Source organism: Seriola aureovittata, chromosome 5 (assembly GCF_021018895.1).
Source record: "Seriola aureovittata isolate HTS-2021-v1 ecotype China chromosome 5, ASM2101889v1, whole genome shotgun sequence".
Classification (NCBI taxonomy): domain Eukaryota; kingdom Metazoa; phylum Chordata; class Actinopteri; order Carangiformes; family Carangidae; genus Seriola; species Seriola aureovittata.
The window spans coordinates 20,329,045-20,347,760 of record NC_079368.1 but is presented as its reverse complement, the minus strand read 5'-3'; the positions used below and the strand labels follow the sequence as shown (position 1 = coordinate 20,347,760).

The 18,716-nt window shown below is 41.9% G+C and overlaps 2 protein-coding genes across 6 annotated transcripts in view; one reads left to right on the top strand and one right to left on the bottom strand.

Annotated features, from left to right (window-relative positions):
• Nucleotides 1-1,379: 1,379 nt before the first annotated feature.
• On the top strand, nt 1,380-3,720 carry pebp1 (phosphatidylethanolamine binding protein 1). Its single transcript, XM_056376477.1, has 4 exons — nt 1,380-1,599; nt 1,887-1,996; nt 2,831-2,931; nt 3,295-3,720. The coding sequence occupies exons 1-4, from the start codon at nt 1,465-1,467 to the stop codon at nt 3,510-3,512; spliced, it is 564 nt and encodes a 187-aa protein (XP_056232452.1). The 5' UTR covers nt 1,380-1,464; the 3' UTR covers nt 3,513-3,720.
• Nucleotides 3,721-4,346: 626 nt separating this feature from the next.
• Nucleotides 4,347-18,716, bottom strand: part of taok3a (TAO kinase 3a) — a 65,002-nt gene continuing 50,632 nt past the window's right edge. For 4 of the 5 annotated variants that reach the window (XM_056376468.1, XM_056376467.1, XM_056376469.1 and 1 more), the window contains 7 exons: nt 13,668-13,904; nt 12,408-12,536; nt 11,232-11,435; nt 10,319-10,558; nt 9,580-9,792; nt 8,908-9,090; nt 4,347-5,746 (listed from right to left, as the gene is read on the bottom strand). In XM_056376468.1, coding sequence (XP_056232443.1) covers nt 5,585-5,746; nt 8,908-9,090; nt 9,580-9,792; nt 10,319-10,558; nt 11,232-11,435; nt 12,408-12,536; nt 13,668-13,904 — 1,368 coding nt within the window. In that variant the 3' untranslated portion in view covers nt 4,347-5,584. Of the gene's footprint in view, nt 5,747-8,907; nt 9,091-9,579; nt 9,793-10,318; nt 10,559-11,231; nt 11,436-12,407; nt 12,537-13,667; nt 13,905-14,523; nt 14,781-18,716 lie in introns of those variants that run through there. The other variant, XM_056376471.1, reaches the window with a different exon arrangement.

Sequence of the window (18,716 nt, the reverse complement as noted above, 5' to 3'; positions counted from 1 at the left end):
TTCGATAGAATGCAGGTTTAAGGCACTTCCGCATTGGCTTCATTTTCCAGACCCGGAGTCGACGTAGCAAATCCGCGGCTCTGGACCCGCATGCGGCTCTTCAGCCCACCTGCAGTGGCTCCCTTTAGCTTTGAAAAAAAAAAAAATAATAATAATAATATGAAAATAAATAACGGCTATTTTTTCTTTTCTTTTTTCTTTTAAAGAGAACACCTCATATTTTGGAGATAGAGGTGATACTGATAATATTTCGTCGACTAAAATATACGTCGCATCTTACAACGTCTCCATAGCAACGTTTACAACCTACCGCCTCTTTCTGCCGCCCATAGGTGGCTATTCTTGAGTTTCGGACCCCTGGTAAGGTAATCATGGATAAATCCAAAAAAAGAAAAGTCTCGGAGGAAAATAGAGAGTTTGATTCTGAATGTCTCGACGGTTGAATGCTGTATTTGGCTGAGGATAAATAGAGAAGAGGATGATTGCACACTGAAATGGACTTGAGTCATAATTAAATACAAACTGGCCTGTTCTTATGTTTACTCTTCTTAAAGCTATTAGGCTGCAAGTATATTTTTAAGTATAGTTTTATTTATTTCAAAGTGGGTTACTTTTTATTTTTTTAATCCTTCACAAATAACAGAAAGACTCAAATAAGCCTGCATAGTTATATGTTTTATGTGTTTTTTTCTCATATTCATAAGAGTTTGGTGTTTTCCTTTGTTATAACAGGTAAAAACAGCAATAAAATGTCAACAGTTGTTTTGTAGTTCTATGATTTCATAAATGCAATAAACTATAGTTTATTTTATATATAGTACAACTATATATAGAACTTTAACGCTGTGTTATCTTCATTTTAAAGGTCGAATAGGTTTTGCGGCTTCAGATGATTTGTATTTGTGGGAGAGGCCAAAAATAGCTCTTTTAACAGTAAAGGTTGCAGACCCCTGTGTGGCAGTGACGTGGCAGCGCCCTCTATCGGCCACATGCAGCTAGTGCTGAAGGTGACGTTCACGTGTAGTTCAGAATGTTAGGAATAAATAAAACGTACCACAGTACTAAACTCAAGAAGTAAATTCATTTACCTCCGAATTGACTTGGTGTTATCACTAAGACGGAATGTCAGCACATATCCTTACTAATATATTATTGCTATGATCATGACGGTAAGAAACTTGGTAATGATCCACTAATGCTGACAGCTAATTGGAAACTATCCGATGGAAACAGTTAACTTACAAAACATGATTCAAGGTTGATTTGAAATTCAGGAGTGAAAATGTTTTTGATTCAGATGGTTCAACTTATAAGCTAAACGTACAAATCCCTCCCAAGTTGCTATATCTCCTGTTGGTACCTGAACGCAGCATTTTGAACAATTAATTTGCCAGCAGTAGCGGTTCAGCCAAGCAGTAGCGGCCCAGCCAGGCAGCAGCTTCTGAAAACAGACTACAGCTCAAAATGCCCGTAGATTTAAGCCAGTGGGGCGGCTCTCTTGCCCTGCAGGAGGTCGAGGAAAAGCCAGCACAGCCTCTGAAAATTAAATACGACTCTGTGGAAATCGACGAACTCGGCAAAGTGCTCACACCAACACAGGTTAGTCAGCTAAATATTGTTGGTTAGCTAAGCTAACAACTCAGCTAATTTAGCGTCGTTTCTGAACGTTAGCTTAAAAGCTACGTTACGAGCACCGTGCTAACATGAATTTCTTTAATTAAACACTGCTTTGTTACTGTTGTTACTTGCACATTTGCCAACAATGAATTGGGTTACATAATGCCTCCAGCATGTCTACATGTAAAAGAAGGCGGATAGCGACCCTAAATGGACGACATTAAGTTGACACACCTGTCTCCAACTTCCTAACTTGTGTTGACCTGCAGGTGCAGAATCGACCCACCTGCGTCGAGTGGGAAGGATGTGACTCCAGTAAGATGTACACTCTGGCCCTGACCGACCCTGACGCTCCCAGCCGGAAAGACCCCAAATTCAGGTGAGATGAAAAGGAAATGCGCAAACTTACTTAAAATGGGTAAAAGATGGTAGCAACATTGCAGTATACAGTTATTTCTGTTACACAGGAAGTAATTAAATTGTGTCATTAAAATGCTAATAATGGTTGGAAATGAATGGAAGTCCTGCCTTTCTTTTGACAAGAGAAATGCCAATGAGGGGAACTTAAAGGGGGTCTGTGCATTGTGTATGTTCACTGCTGTTTCAGGTACCTGTCAAGCACACAATAGAGAATACATAGCAGCATTCAAATCAAAGTGCCTGGTGTGCTTTGTGTCAACAGGTTTTTTTGTTTTTAAATGATAGAAATATTCACCATGTAAGCAACAAAATCCACCAATCCTAGATCCTGATTCAGGATTCCTTCATGACAGAGCTTCAAGATGGAGTAATAATCCAGCACATGACTCAAGGTGGACAGTGAGTCTGCAACTTTTGGGATGCTGAAGGTCTGGGGCAGTTGCCCACATTTCAGTCTCAGTGCTTATCATGATTGGTTCATTGCACTTTGTAACAGTTTTGTTCAATAAAAGGTTTTATGGGCTCATTTAGCAAACTGAATGACGATGCTAAAATCTTTGGTGCATCAACACAAAGTATTAGACTTTGGAGTGTATAGCTTTATTGTGTTTATCGTATCCCACAGTCCAAGACAATTAATTAATTAGTTGGCGACTAAATGTTCCACAAGTGTGAATGTGGGTGTGAATGGTTTGTCTGTCTTTACGTGCTACACCTGTGATTGATTTTCAACCTGTCCCAGGTGTATCCCACCTCAATCTATATATATATTTTTTAATGCTTTTCACTAAAGGGAGTGGCACCACTTCCTGGTGGTCAACATGAAAGGGAACGATGTGTCCTCTGGCTGCGTCATGTCGGACTACGTGGGCTCTGGTCCTCCTAAGGGCACAGGTAAGAGAAAGTGAAGCTTAGAGAAGGCACTAATAAAGGATAGAGGTGATTTCCACTTCAATGTGTTGTTGCACCAGCTCATTTATGGCTTTATTTGTGTCCATATTTTGCAAAATGTCCCATATTTGGGATTAAGTTAAAGACAAATAGTTTTCATCTGCACAATGAATGAAATGTCTAACCCTAAAGCCTTAAAGTTACTTACAATGAGCAACATATCATGTTTTAAGAGAGAGATAAGAACTCACTGAATGTCTTAAACAGTACATGTAGCCTGGCCTCAATAATTTATAGTTTTAAGAGGTTGTGTTCCAGCAGCAGGGTGTGATGTAATATTTAAAAAGTTGTCTTTGTCCCTTTCAGGTCTCCACAGGTATGTGTGGCTGGTGTACGAGCAGCCAGGCACCCTGTCCTGCTCTGAGACTGTCCTCACCAACTGCTCTGGAGACGGCCGTGGCAAGTTCAAACTCCAGAGCTTCAGGAAGAAATACAAGCTGGGAGCCCCTGTGGCAGGAACCTGCTACCAGGCCGAGTGGGACGACTATGTTCCCAGACTGTACGAGCAGCTGGCCGGAAAATAAAAAAAAAAATGTAGGCTGGTGGTCTTTAGCAAACTCCCACTCATGCAACAGGCAAAAAAACCCCAACAGTTAAACAGCATTCTTTTTTCGTGTGTGCCACTGAATAGTATTTTCTTTTCCTGCTGCTGCCAACCCATGCTGGGACACAAATAACTCCTCAATAATGTCACCTACACCCATCTACAATAAATCTGTTCAACACTGAAAAGGTTGTTCTGTGTAGAAATGATTTCTGATGCTTAGAGACTCTCTCAACCACCTTTGATCCTCAATAACATTTTATTATTAATCTAATGTTATGAAATATTGTGACATATTACCATAAATGTGAGGAAATATTTGAAAAGTTTGTTCCATTAAGATCTATAATAATTAGTTAAGTGATGCATAAGTAAGAGCACTGCAGACAGGAATTACCTCTGAACTTTGCTCAGTTTTATCTAACGTCTTTAATAACCTTTGCTCTCTTGCTAAACACTGAGTTTTTAATTTGTGCGCTGATCTTATCTTGCTTTAACCTGCAGTGTGAATTGATATTTGGTTTTCACTTTATTGTTTTACTATGTAGTAAATACAGTATGATAAAATTCACTGAAGAGACAGGCGTAAAACCAGTCAACAATACAGTAGTTCCTAGTGGATTTCTGGCTCTACAAGCTGAAAACCGGTTGGCTACATCAGTAAAAGTGATATGTTGAAGACTTTATCAACCATGTTTTCAAGTCAAAGTGTGAGCTGTCAAAACACTGAACTACCAAACTTGCAAATTGAAATCAGCAGCTTAACCAGTTTATGATCTTCAGGAGTTCATGTTGGACATATAACAACACATCCTTTGTTTGTGTGATGAGCACTTTATTTACAAATATAATTAAAAGCTCTGACAGATTCATGCTTTGTTTTAACCTGGAAAAAAAATTAAAGTGCATGCAATAATAAAGCATCATACTGGTCTGGTTTATAAGAAAATACACAGCTTGAGAGTTGTGTAAAGCCACAAAAGAAAAAAAAATTAAATGAAAATCCCATTGATAGATGACTGAATCTCAAATACTATCTGAGGAGGGGGGAGGAAAAAAGCGCCTTTAAAAATTCTTTTTTGATATGAGTGACAGTTAAAATACAATACGAAAATAAGTAAAAGCTCTCCATAAATCCTTCTATACACAAAGTACAAGTCCCCCCGCCCCCCATCCCCATGAAGCCCTTTGTGCTAGCTGGGAACTCGAGTTCACATGTCACATGTATTATTATTATTATTCACATTGGCTGCCAGTGCAGAGAAATCAGTACGATACACATATTGAGTACCATGATTCACCCTCCCCTCAGTAATCAAATCCACCTGAAGGAGTGACATTTATTATTAAGTGTACGTATGTGATATTTGTCTCTCAAAGTATCAAATTATTCAAATTTGTCATAAAAATGTCCTGATGAATAAATACCAAAAAGTGTTGAGAGGAGCAGCGCGGAGCACGACTGTGGAAGGATCGGCTGAGAGATTTATCGCGTTGAGAGATTTGTTTGTTTTTTTTGCACCGCTTGAGACCAAAAGACAAACTAATGAAAAAATTCATCACCTCTAAAAATGGATGGTTGTGGAGCCATTTCACTTGTCGAACTGCCCTCGTTTTTCTCTCCCTCCTTCTCTCGTCTTCCACTTTTAGTCACACCAAAAGTGTCATCATTGCACAAGAAACAACAAACACTGTGACTACAGTATGTTATCATTATTCTTACAAAAACATGACAACTACAGGAAGTTATCCAGCATATTTTTTTGTCATCTTGTGACACCACGAGAGGAAACGACGGGGGGGGGGGGGGGTTAGGATGGGTTTTTTTTGGGGGGGGGGGCACTCAAATCTGCCAGTGACTCTGTCTGACCGGCCCAGAAAACACACTGGAGCTGAGCCGTTTTTTTTTTTTTTATGTGGTTGTGTGTTTGAGTGAGGGCGTCAACAGCAGCGAACACCTGCACTGTCAGGTCAGGTAGAAGGAGAGGAGAGGGTGTTCTGAGGCAGACGGACGCCCGGGGACTATGAGAGACGGCGGCAGCAGCAGCCCCCTCATCTGTAGTCATCCTTGGGAAAGTCCAGGGTGCCCAGGTTGCCGAAGCCCAGCCGGATGCTCTCAATGTCGAAGCTGTCGATCTCCCGCTCCTGGCGATCCAGCAGGTGTTTGATCCGGTCGGTCCGCTCCTTCTGAAGGGAAACCAGCTCCTCTTCAATCTGTTATGGATATTCAGGGTTGAATTTTGTTACGAAAGATGTAGAGAGAGTGTCTGTAAAATATACAGTCCAAATGCAATAGCATGTCACAAATACACTGTTTTTTTCCAAGTTTATAATGTAATTCTTTTTTCAAGTGTGCAAAAACAAATTCATTAACAGAAGAGAAAAGATCTGTGCAACAAATGTTCTTGTCTGACATATAGATGTCTTCCTCAAAGTGTTGCTGTTGCTGTTTTACAGCAGAAAATCTGCAAGAGGAAGTAAATGCATGTTAATATTATGGATGCACAACCCAGCAGAGGATTGCAGCAGCTTTATGCTATAATCTACTGTCATTGCCATCACTGGAAAAGCCAAAGTTATTATTTTAAGGCATAGAGATGGTAAAGGCCCTTTGCACACACACAAGTGTTTGCAGTTGTTTTAGCTGACTAGATCTCTGCTCAAGGGGTATATTGATATATATCAATGTATTTGGTGATCACCATGTTACTGGTAATTTACCTATTTAGGCTTTAAGAATATTTCTCTCTTCCTGCGCCACTAGCCAGGAGTTTTGCTTGGTTCCTAGAATTGATTGTTGTTATGTGGGTATCTTTAAATGCTGTATACGCAGCTTGTGTGTGTTTGCTTGTGTGTTTAATGAAATGCCTAATAAAGGTGGCATGACCAAATAATTCTACTAATAAGAATGTTAAAAGTTTGAGTTGCCCTTGAACTTTAACCGTGTTAATATTCAAAAAATAAAAATTCTTTGTTGAAAGCAGTTTTGGAATACAACCTTGTTTTTCCAGATCTAATGTTTAATTTCTGTTTCTGGTATTTTCCATAGGTGAACAAAAACAAGAGAAACACCTTTTAGTATAATACAGTTCAATACAGTTCAGTGCACCACAGTACAACCTGCTGCCTGAAAATGAACAATAGAGTTGAACCAACAACTCACTGACACAGTCACTGTAATCTCTACAAATGCCTTCTTCATTCCAGGGCCATTGTGTTGGTTTTCACTGCACTGCAGAGCAGTTCATCTTGTTTTGTTCACCCCGCGCTGTTGTTTTATATCCTCACTACATCACGTTAAAGACACTATGAGATGGGTAACTGGATGTAAACTTTGATGTGCACTGTGTTAAGTTGTGAAGGTGTAAGTGGGTTAAGTTTCATTAATCAGGTTGTGTTGTGTCTGCTGGATCTTTCAGCCCAACACCCACATGAACTCAACACTCACATCCACAGGTGCAGACAAAGCGCTGCATGGCGCAATACGGCAATCTGGCCAACTACTGAGCATGCACAGAAAACTCCAGACTCTGACCATGAACCGAACCAGAGGACAATAGTGCTTCTAAAACCATGACATCATCCCGGTCCCAGAGTGCAGGTCTGGATGCAGCCAGGAGATGGCGACACACCACCACAGCTCACACACACTACATTGGACCCAGCAGAACTGGATCAGGGCGGCATTTCAAATGTCTCTTCCTTTGTTGTCGGAGTGCTGTCTACTAGACTGTGGCGATGACGTCGGTCACTTTGGAAGGAGGCGTACTCGGCCGTTCTAATCTGATCACATGTCATTGGTATACATGGCAGGTTGCCTGAATAGTCACATTAAAGCTGTGTCTCTATCAGCAGCGTTGGGGGACACAGATTGATGAAACTGAGTCAAATTTATGTAAAAACATGTAAAATTATTACTAAGTATGAAAGCTAGTTGCCAGCTTGCAACACAGCTGCCGATGTTATAATGACTACAACTTAATAATTGATAACTACAAAATAAAAGCAATAAAAATGTCTGTTGATGAGTTTACATTGGAGTATGTGAATGAACAATTTAGACTGGACCTCTACAACAAGCTATAATTTTAAGCTAAACTGTATTAAGTGTGTGTTATTATAAATAGAAGACAACAGAAATGTCGTAATAAGAGCACAATACAGTTGTCTAGAGATTTCACCACCATTACCAGTGTGTGGGAGAGAAATGGTTGTCTGCTCCCTGCAGGAAGGCATGCCACTGTCATCACCACCTGTGGTGAGGGAAATCTGTGTGTGTGTCTGTGTGAACTCATGAATGTCTGTCTGGGTCGCCTTTCATGCCCGCGCTGCCCGCTGAGGTGGATGCAAATGTGTATCCGGACCTGTTCGCTTAAGCATCGAGGCATGCTCAAAAAAAAAAAAAAAAAACAGCGCCGGACTGTTTGCATTTCAACTCATTACCGCCTGTTTGTATTGCACTTGCATGCTTCAGATCCTTAAAAGGCTTCTTCACATCCTGTATGTGATGCAGTGTTAGTCCAGTTGGAGCAGGATCTCAGAGGATATAACACAAATAAGGATTATTCTAAACTGTAAACAATGCATACATGTTTGTAGTGAATGGAGTTACTGTGTCCTTTTTATTAGTTCTTTAAGGAGTTTGAAGTCATCTACGACCCTAAAGCGTTCAGCGCGTTTCAAACAGAGCAGTTTGTATGAAATGTTTCAACACACCTCAAGGTAAATATGCTCATAGAGATGGATGAGACATGACGAATCATACAAACGGGGATAATGATACACACTCTCAGATGCTGTCTCCTCAGAGGCGTTCATGGTGTTGTATTTGGTTGTACACACAAAATCTTTGGAATTACAGTGGCCTCTAACTGCCTCAGCAGCGTCTTACCTTTTTAAAAGAGACACGTTAGGTAACTATTCAAATATACAACATCTTAAAACACACTGTTACTCACTGGCCTTAAACTGTGCCTCAACTAACTCTATATCTGTATTTCTTTTCTTTTGAAGCCTTGGGCTGCCCTTCTGTCTCTCTCTGTGGCAGTCCTGTAAATTCTTGTTATGAATTTGTGATTTCTAATTTTACATTTTTCTTTGCCCTCGGAAATGTCTTGAATTTCAAGTTGGTTTATGTGAAAACACCAGATCTAGGCCAGAGGAGAAGTAGTTTTTACACCTGAGAGAGAATAAATCCTCTTCAGTTTTTTTAAAATCATGTAGCCATGTCAATAAAGACTTTGTAATTTTTTGACTTTTTGGATAACGATCACTTCCTTGACTGTGTTTCATAAATGAAACAACTAAAACTATGTCCTACAGAAAAAATCTAACGTATGGCTCCTTTAAAATGACGAGTGTTTCCGTCACCACACCTTTTGTTCCAGGTGAGCCCGGCGCAGCGACACCTTCTGCTCCAGCTTCTGCTGCTCACGCTCGTGCTGCGCCTCGGTCTGCATCTTGATCTTGCTTTGGTAGGCATTGAGCAGCTCCATCTCCTGCTGCAGCTGCTGCCTCAGGGCCTGGCACTCGGCTTCCTGGGCCTCATCCAGACGCAGCTGACACAGCCGACCGTGGACCGCAACAGGGGAGAGGGAGGTACAAAGAGACAGAGAGAGAGGGAGAGAGATTGGGGTGGGGTGGGGTGGGGTGGGGTGGGGTGGGGGGGGCATGGATAAGTCACAGAGTCAGAGAGGAGAAAGTGGGAATAGAGACAGAAAGGACAGAAAGGATGGGAGGGGAGGGGAAGAGGCAGTGAAGGGATGGAAGAAAATGGAAGGGCAACAGGGACAGACAGGACATGGACAGAGAGTGGAAAAGAAATGAAGAGAGATTGCAAACGAGGGTGATATAGAAAGGGGGAGGAAGAAAAAGAAAATAATATTAGACAAATGCAAGATATGAGAAGAGGACAAACAAGGAGAAAAATGGACAAGTATAAGCAACAGGTGGAGAGAAAGGCCTCATAATCTGCTGCGAAGATCTTTTATAAGAACAGCTCTTTTTTGTTGAGAAAAAACTGATGAGGTGAACATCTCTCCACTCACCGCCTGCGAGGCCATCATCTCGTTGATGCTCTGCTCATATTGCTCAGCCAGGATGGCCAGCTTGCGTGTCTGCTCATCCTTCAGGGCCTTGAGCACCGTCTTGTGCTCGGCCTTGGGCGTAACTTCCATCTGGTGGTGGCGCAGGGCCTTGTATTGCTTGGTCTGCACCTTACATGTGTCCTGGAACTGCTTCTTGATCTGCAGTTCCAGAGCCTGGTGGAGACAGACAGAAAAATCAATAAGAGAAGAGCGTGGAGTGTTATAGTTAAAGACTGGATCAGGTTTAAAAATCTATTGTTCCACTCTGTTTTTAAAGTCCAACCTTCAGAATCCTGCAGCTGAAGGTTAAAGGTTTTACACAGCCGGAGGCGAAAACCACAGTTCTACTCTCTGTTATCCTCAAAAGCAAATTAAAAATGAAGTGACATTCAGAGATGACACATTTTGTATGTTCTTTCACCATTCTTTCCAGATTAATTTGTTACATCCACGTTGCATCACTGCATTATCAAAAACTACATAAAACAGAAAGGATGTTACTCATGGCTTGCGCCATCTTAAGAGGTGAATCCAATTTGTCTTTTCAAAGACACAAGAAAAATTTTAAAAATGCATCCGGAAACAAAAGCATTTAAAAAAAAAAGTTCAGGTTTCTTAGCGTCAGCGATGCATTTCAAGCATCTGTGTTCCTACGACAACAACCACCACGTCTATAAAACACATCTCTGTGTCGACTCACCTTGAGGTTCTTGGGCTGCTGCCGGAGCTCCAGCACGTGCTTGCGGTGGAGTTCGCGCTCACGTCGGTTGTTGTACTCGATCTGGTTCTCCAGCTCCGTCTGGTGCTGCAGGCGGATCAGGTCCATCCGCAGCTTCTGCAGCGTCTTCAGCTGCCTCTGCTCCAGTTCCTGCGTGGACTCGTCGTGGCGGATCAGCATGGCGTGCTCCATCTCTTTCTGGGTTTTCTTCTTGTTAAGCTCCTGGGAGAAACATGAGGGGAAAGATGGAAGAGGAGGGGGAAAAAGAAGGGGAAGGACGCATGGATGACTTGCAGTAGGTGCAATTCATTACTCATTCACATTTTCACTTGTAGAAAACAATTTTCTTCTTTGTTTTTTTAAGCCCAGAACATGTTTGCTATTATTAACATCTGAATAAATATCACTGATTAAATCTACATTAATTTCAGATTTAAACACCTCCTCTTTCTGTTTACCAAAACATTACAAATCACTATCATCTATAACATGACTCCGAGTTTTGAGTATTTTCCCACAGAAATCTTTTGGACCTCCTAAAACTTCCTCCAGATTTGCACAACAGCTTTTCAGATTATGACATTGCTGCCTTGCTTTACTCTGTAATAATCTTCTTATAGTTAATAGGAAACACCTCACAGATCTACTGAACAATGGCTGGAGTTATTAAGGACACACTGCTGTTTGCTGAGAAAAAACATTTTGGTTATCCAATCACATTGGACCTGTTCACACCAACTTCACAAACAATGACAACTAATAAACAGGGATTTAACTTCAATTCAAACTCAAACTGGACATATGAACTTGAGTTGTACATTTAACAATTACAAAAACAACCAAATCAGTTTATAACTTATGACTTATTGAATCACAGGATGTACGTCCTCCACACCTCTCGGATCTGTTCCTGCTCCAAGTCGTGCCTCTTACTCATCACTTTGCGCTTGAAGGCGCGGCAGTTCCTGTCATAGAAAACCCTCTGCTGGGCCAGTAGATGGGCCTCCTCCTCGGCCTGGGAATGCTGCATGTTCTCCTTGTGCTTGGACAGGCGCTCCTGCTTTTCCTTCTTGGGTGTGCTGTGGTCCTCATTCATCTCCTGAGTCGGGGAGAAAGTTCACAGCAGAGGAATTGTGAGAGGCGTTTGTTTTTACAAGTACAGGACAATGGATGGTCAGTTTTATTAAAGGCCGTCAGTTAACGTGAACTGTGACGGGTAGCTTTTTGACATTTTGGCTGGGTAATTTATCTGCTGTTTAAGCTTTATTTGTCCATATAAGTTTGGGCTTTCCATCATGGGCAGTGGGTGAGGAACTATCCAGTTTGAGGGATTAGTCTAAACCAGTGGATATGTGTATATTGTATTATATGTGCATGTTTCTGACTGTGGAAGAAAGAGTCTCTACACAAGCCCACATTATCAAGTGTTCATAGAGCATACGCCAAACTCCATCTGACCTTCTGTCTTGAACTACAGCTGACTTTCAGAGCCAGGAAGGGTTGGAAAAAAAATGGATAATTTCAGCCAAATCTATCCCTCCTCAGTATGAGTTCTCATTCTCTTTCATGGGCTTTAAGGTAATCTACAACTCGCGCTAATGCACTTAACACACGAGTCTGATCCTCGCTCTCAGTGGTGTCTAATTCCGTTATAGCCCTCAGTTGGTGGGAAATATCTCTCCCTGCCAGCAACGCTTTCTTTTAACTGCGCTGACCTAATTTTGGTCACTTATCTTGTAACTGAAAACACAGTGTATCACACTCCCAGCCCACAGGAGTATTCTCTGGACTCAGTTTCAAGGTTGTGGAGGCACATAAATGCTACACTGTGCGTATGGATTTGTGGGTTTCCTCGTTTGTGTGTATATACATGTGTAGGTACATAGTGAGTAGGCTGAGTGACTCAACACAACTTCCAAAAAGACCACTTTGGAGGTACTGCATGTGCATGTTTGTGTGGAGGAGGGCTGATTCAACAGTAAACAGCATACAGGACCGTGTGTCACACACAAGAGAGGCGTACAAAGGAGCTCGCCCGAGGAGGAAAAAGGAAAGTAACAACATGGCACACCTCCTTTATCTTCTCCTTGCAGAGTTTGTACTGCTTCTTTTGATTATCCAGAAAGGTGGTCAGCTCCTTCTTCTGCTGGGCCACGATCTGCTGCTGGAACTTCTTCTCATCCGCCAACGCTGTCTTCATCTGGGGGGGGGGGGGGGGCAGCAGGAATCGGGAGGAAAACAGGGACGAGGAGTTGTTAGCATGGAGTTCTTCACTCTGAATACAGGCTACAAGCTCAGTGCTGAACTGTGAACAAATACTAATTTGTATGATATCACTTAAAAGCTACAGTAGATCAAGAGTTCTGTTTGTAAACAATTCATTTTAGTAATTTTTCTCTGGTCCCAGCCTCTGCAGTGAGAGGATTTGCAGTTTTATATCATTGTAAGCAGAATATGTTTGGGTTTTTGACTGCAGGTCGGACAAAACAAGACATTTGAGGACGGTCCCTTGAGCTCACAGAAATCCTAAAAGCCTTTTTTTTTTCTAAATATTTCATCATTTTAAACAATTTAGAAAATAAATAGAGATTAATCCCTAATGAAAATAATAATTAGTTGCAGCCCTTATTCACATGTTTGTCCTGTTTAATTACAACGTAACCAGTTAAAGGTTTTGGGATGTCACTGGTTCTGTCAATTTATAGACGTTCAGTGAAAAATGACTTTGCATAAAAATATCAAAACATGGCAGATTTACTTGCTACAGAAACCTATTTCCATGTCAATGATAAACACTACTGTAAGAAAACACATGGTAACCTGTTGGTTTAGCCGAGTCACCCACATCTCACATGTGACAGTGTGTGTTTATGTTGCTGTTTAGGGGCACATGCTGGTTTATATGTACAGATATACTATCTCCCTGGCTGCTACAGCACGCTGTGTGCTAATCGCAGAGATATGCAGCTTGTTTTTCAGAGCGTGACATTCTGTGACCCACTTCTGCCCTTGTGTTTCATCATATGTATCATTGGGTGGCAGCAGTGTGTCAAGTCTTAACTAAACTTTCCTTAGTAGTCAATGTAAGTCTGAAGTTGGAGCTTCATGGTTCAAACAATAACATTTTTCCTCCAGCAGCTACATGATCAAAATAACTTCAACATCATTTCCTCCACTGTTTTTCCAAAGCAAACCTTATCCCCTAGCCAATTGTTGCATGGTACATGTAGGCCACTGTGATCATCTGTGAAATAACTTAGGGGTTACTGTACTTATGCATCCGCTCATGCTTTCCACTCATGCCCTATAACCCCCCCCCAACAAATCCCACCTCCTTCTCGGTTTGCACGGCGTGGCGTTTTGCCAGCTTCTCCAGCTCGATGTAGGCGTTGTTGGCCTGCGTCTCCACCTCCTTCTGAAGCTTGAGCCGGTGCTCGTCCATCTCGGCCTTCAGCTTGTTCTCCAGGGCAATCAGCTGCTTCTGATGCTGCCGCCGCATGCGCTTGTAGCCCGACATCTGCTCCCGCAGCTCGCTCTCCTGCTCATGCTCATGGATCTGCTTGGTCACCTGTGGAGAAAGAAACGTTTAGAGATGTGAGCGCTGCAATATCTGATTTTTTCATCAGACTGAAAAACACATTATTTAAGATAGAAAAGAGATAAAAGGGTTTCAAAACATGTCATGCAACCAAGCAGCAACACTTCACCTGTCACCTGTCCTTTGTAAATATGCAGTAACGATTCATCCCAGGCTATCTTTCCAAAGAATAGCTAAAAACAGAATTCTTTCAATACTGTGAGGTATTACAGTTCAGCTGCTGCAATCAGTCTGCAACTTAAAAAGTTAAAAGGTTTCAACCAGTGATGGTAAATTAAGACTTAAGAAAGAAATACAGTGAAATCCCTTTAGATGAAGTTACCCCTCGACCCCAACAAAAGCTCTTTCATTTGACCATCGCACATACATAGTCACTGCACAGATCAGGACACCAAACAGGATCGGAAAAGTGTTTAAGCCAAATGGAAAAAAAAAAAGAAAAACTATACCAAACAGAAAAATTATACAAAAACTATAAACTATACAGAAAAATTAAAACAGCCACATAATATTTAATTGAAGTCTACATTGAATGTCGTAACAGAAATGTCACAATTTTTTAAGCAAAACCGACACCTGACACACAAACCTGAGTACAGAAAGGGTTCTCCACATCTAGGTAGTACTCGCTCCGCATCTTCTCATAACTTCCACCTGAACTCCTCAGGCCAAACATGATGGCTACTTTAGCCAAGTGCACCAGCATCCAGGAACCTTGTGCAGCATCCTATGCCCGACAGAACCCTGTCTGAGCGCCGATGCCACCCTGAGACCCCCGTCTTACTGGAAGAGGACCCCCCCTCTCCCTATCTCCTTGGTTCGCGCCCTGGGCACGCAGCGGTCGAGGCAGGCGTGTGAACTATGAATGAGGCAGGCCAACTCTGCGGGCCAACAAGAGCACAGAGCGGCTCTTTAGTTGGGCTAACGCTAAGCGGCGGACAGCAGGTGGGTCACATGAATACCTCATTGAGAAAGAGTGAGAGAAGTTGGGGGGGGGGGGTAGGTCAGAGAGGAGCAGGCGGAGAGATGAGGGGAGGGGGGTGATTGCAAAGGAGAAACAGCAGATGGAGAGTGACAGGGAGAGAGTTAGAAGGGGAAAAATTGAAATAATGAAAAGTAAAGTAAGAGCATCTAGAAGGAGAAGGGGGGTGAGGGGGTGTTGGCATGGAAATAGATGGAGGTTGAGCTCCCCTCCTCTTTAATCTGTGTTGAATCAATACCCCTACTGTAATAGCAGCTCCCAATCCTAGTCACTTGCTTTGCTGCCACCCTGCATGCTGCCACAAAGGGCCAAGTCACGTCATGTGATGGCCTCTTTCACACAAGGCTCAGGGACTGGAAAGGAGATCATATTCACAGAGCGGAGGGGCGGGGGGGTTGAGGGGTGGGGGTAGGGGGGCATGCAGGCTAAAGGTGAATGTACCAGTGAGATCAGTGGGAATTAAGCAGCTGAATGTAGTTATTCTGCTTATTTTGCAGTTGGTCTGTCTTAAATAAATTTAGTGTCATACTGAAAGGACATGATTTGGTGAATAGAAGAGCTGCTGTCCTGTTGGTGGTTGTTAAGTAGGGAGAGCATTCACAAATTGTCCTCTTGCATGTTTGTTTGTATTAGATTAATAGCTACAGACAGTTTGAGCTGTGGTGTCTGGTGTCCGTGAACATGAATTGACCCCAGCTCCGCTCCTCAATGACCAACCAGGGCCAGCACAATTTTTAAATATACATTATCATAAAGAGTCTTTAAAAAGCGTTAAAAATATATAGATAAAATACTTATGAGCAGCTCTTTGGCTTGACTTACAACACTGTAATGTTCTTCTTTCTTACATTAAGAAAAGTACAAAGTTTCAACTGGCCTCTTGTCAGATACAACATATAAAAAAGAAGAAATGGCTGCACTTTGAATGTTGCTACAGATGTATAGCAACATATGGTGAAGTCATCTGGTTAAAGAGGGGAAGCAAAAAGCCTCTACAGACCCTCATTTATTGTCCTGTTTTCCTGTAGATGCACAAATGTGAGGGCCTCGGTATTCTCATATATCTGCTGGGCCTCAAAAAGGGATGCAAATGCAAATGCATCTGGTTTAACTGTAACCTCTCACATTTACCCGCAATAAGTCTCTTAACCATTTTCTGTTGTGTAACTATGCAGCAAATACAAATAAAGCATGTTGCTATGAGCTATAAGCTTCAACTGTTGGCAAAAACAGCTGACTGATGGGGAAGGTGCATGTTTTGACGCATCTTAAACGCTGCACTGTTGTTGACGTGCTGACAACCTGCAACAGAGAGCTGAAGACGAGTCGAGCTGCAGATGAGGTGAAACATTTTACAACGATGTTTGTCTCTCTCGCTGCTTCACACTTCAGTCGGTTACTTCATCTGACCTATAATAACCCCTGCCCTCCCTCTCCCTCGCTACTGGTGTGTCACATTCATTCTCCTTTCTCGCTTCCATCTATCTCTTTTTGCCATTTCCCTCCTTGCTCATCCTTTCTTACATCTCCCTTGATAATTTTTCATCCTGCTCTTTCCTTTCCTTTTTCTTGCCATATCTTTTATCTGTCCTTCTCTTCAGCTTCACCCCTTACTTCTCTCTTGTTCCTTTTCTCTCCATGTTTTCCAACATCAGAACATACTCTCTGCTCTACTCTCTCAAACCCTTGTCCTTCTTTGTCAATCTAGATTTCAATCTGCACCGCTCTTTTGTTTCACCTCTGTTTGCTTATCTGTCCTTCTCTCCATCTGTCCTTCTTATCCCTCCGATATCTGCAGCCTGTGTCCTCCACCACGTCTTCACCTTCTCCTGCTTCCACGCTCTTTCATTTCATTCACCCTTTAATCTTTTTGAATTTCCCTCCATCACCATGATTTCCTCCATTGTCTTTTTGATATATGAACACATTTTCTCACTCTGGAATTTGCATACTTGTGTTTCTGATGTACCTTCTACACCTTATAACTAGCAGTATGTTTTTTTTATTTTTCCCTTTTTTAATCTATTCTACGTGTTCAGATCTCTCTTTTCCTGTTCTCCATCTTCCGGTCTGTCCCTTCTCTGGCGATCCATCACCCCTCACCATCTGGACCCCCAATTCTTCTCTCTCCCTCTCTCTTTGTCTACCTGCTGATTCCAGTCTCAGCGAGTCGAGGCCAATCTGAGGACGTCTGCACTCGGCAGAAAAAGATGATGTCATCTCTTTCAGCGCCGGCGGGCAGGACCAGCGCTATCACACGACAGAGATACTGTGGTTTACACGATGCCGCCTCTTTTCAACACAGCCTCAGTTACACAGAGCTGCCGACGCAGTGTGTGCCACCTCAGCTGCTTACATTGGAGTTTGACTTTAATCCACAGCAACTTACAATGAGCCAAAACAGTTTTAAACAGGAATGTAAGCGTTAGAACTCTGTAGTGTGCTGACAATGTTTCTGTAATGTGAAAGAACATATGGATGATAGGAAATGCAAGAGCTGGGGAGAGGGAAGAATTTTCTTTTCCTTTTCAAGTAGAGGACAGCAGAATACACTTATCTGTCTTTTTCTACATCAGAAAACTTAAAGTTACTTGTCCTGTAACTGCTGCTCTCTGACAACATGAGTGATGTGTCTCACCATAATAACCTCCTTGTGTAAAGCAAGGAAGAGGCAGGTTTATTTTCACCATACACTGTTAGCGTGGGAACAAAATCTTTCTCGTCTCCCCACTTAGCATCATGTCTTATCTCTCTTATTAAAGAAGCTTTGTGTAGCTTGAGAGAGGACGACAGGAAAATCTGGTACATCTTTACTGGGGTCGGGGCAGCTATGGTACATCAACATAGCTAGTAGCTAGCTTGTGCTACCTAGGTTAGTGGCAAGGTAGCACATTTCTTATAATCATGGGATAATATGTCAAAATAATGAGGAAAATCATTAATATGAGCTAGAACCTTTATGATAATATTATTCAATTATGAGTTACATTAAAAAGCTAACAGAAAATTACATAGTTTTGTTGACTTACTTGATAATTTTATATTTTCAGGCCAAAATCATACATGTTAAACAATAAACATAATCAATCATTGTGTGGCAGACACACAACCAGTGATGATTGTCACAAGTCGACATTGCTTCATTTTAAAGGTTCACTAGCCAAAAAGGTTGGGAACCAATGGTGTAGAGGCTTCTGAAGATAATGCTGAGTGTTTCCCCCCAGTGACGTGAATGTGTGATATAGGAACTGACATTATGTTATGTCTTTTTTTGACTACAAGGAGGAAAAGCACAACATTAGTCAAGAAATGAAAGGTGCATGTTGATATTTCAGAGTGGATTCTTTTTATTTGCTGCCTCATTCTGGAATTTGAGAAATTCAGTTTTTGACACGTTTCTGGTTTCAACCCAAAAAACTTTGATGGTGTAGACTGGATATGCACTACTTCCAGATGGACTCATACAGATCCTATCAATGTCTATGGCACTGCGAGTCATAAGAAATTAATACTGCAAGATTGACAAAAAAACACAGGGAGTCTCTAGTGGTGTGTGAATACAGATAAAAGACACGGCTGGTCAACAGAATAACACACACAGCCATGATCTATCAATGGTTCATGTACTGTTCAAGGACAGCAAGGACACACACACACACACCCGGAGACACACACGTCTTCCTTATTCATGTCCTCTAATGTCTGGTTTAAGACCTGACAGCAGAAGGGGCTCACAATTAAAACCACTGGGTCATGGATCAGTAAACACACACACACACACACACACACACACACACACA

Excerpts from the sequence above, each read along its gene's own strand:
- pebp1 (XM_056376477.1), top strand. The coding sequence starts at position 1,465 with ATGCCCGTAGATTTAAGCCAGTGGGGCGGCTCTCTTGCCCTGCAGGAG. Across the intron at positions 1,600-1,886 it reads AAGTGCTCACACCAACACAG|GTGCAGAATCGACCCACCTG; the intron begins GTTAGTCAGCTA and ends GTTGACCTGCAG. Across the intron at positions 2,932-3,294 it reads TGGTCCTCCTAAGGGCACAG|GTCTCCACAGGTATGTGTGG; the intron begins GTAAGAGAAAGT and ends TGTCCCTTTCAG.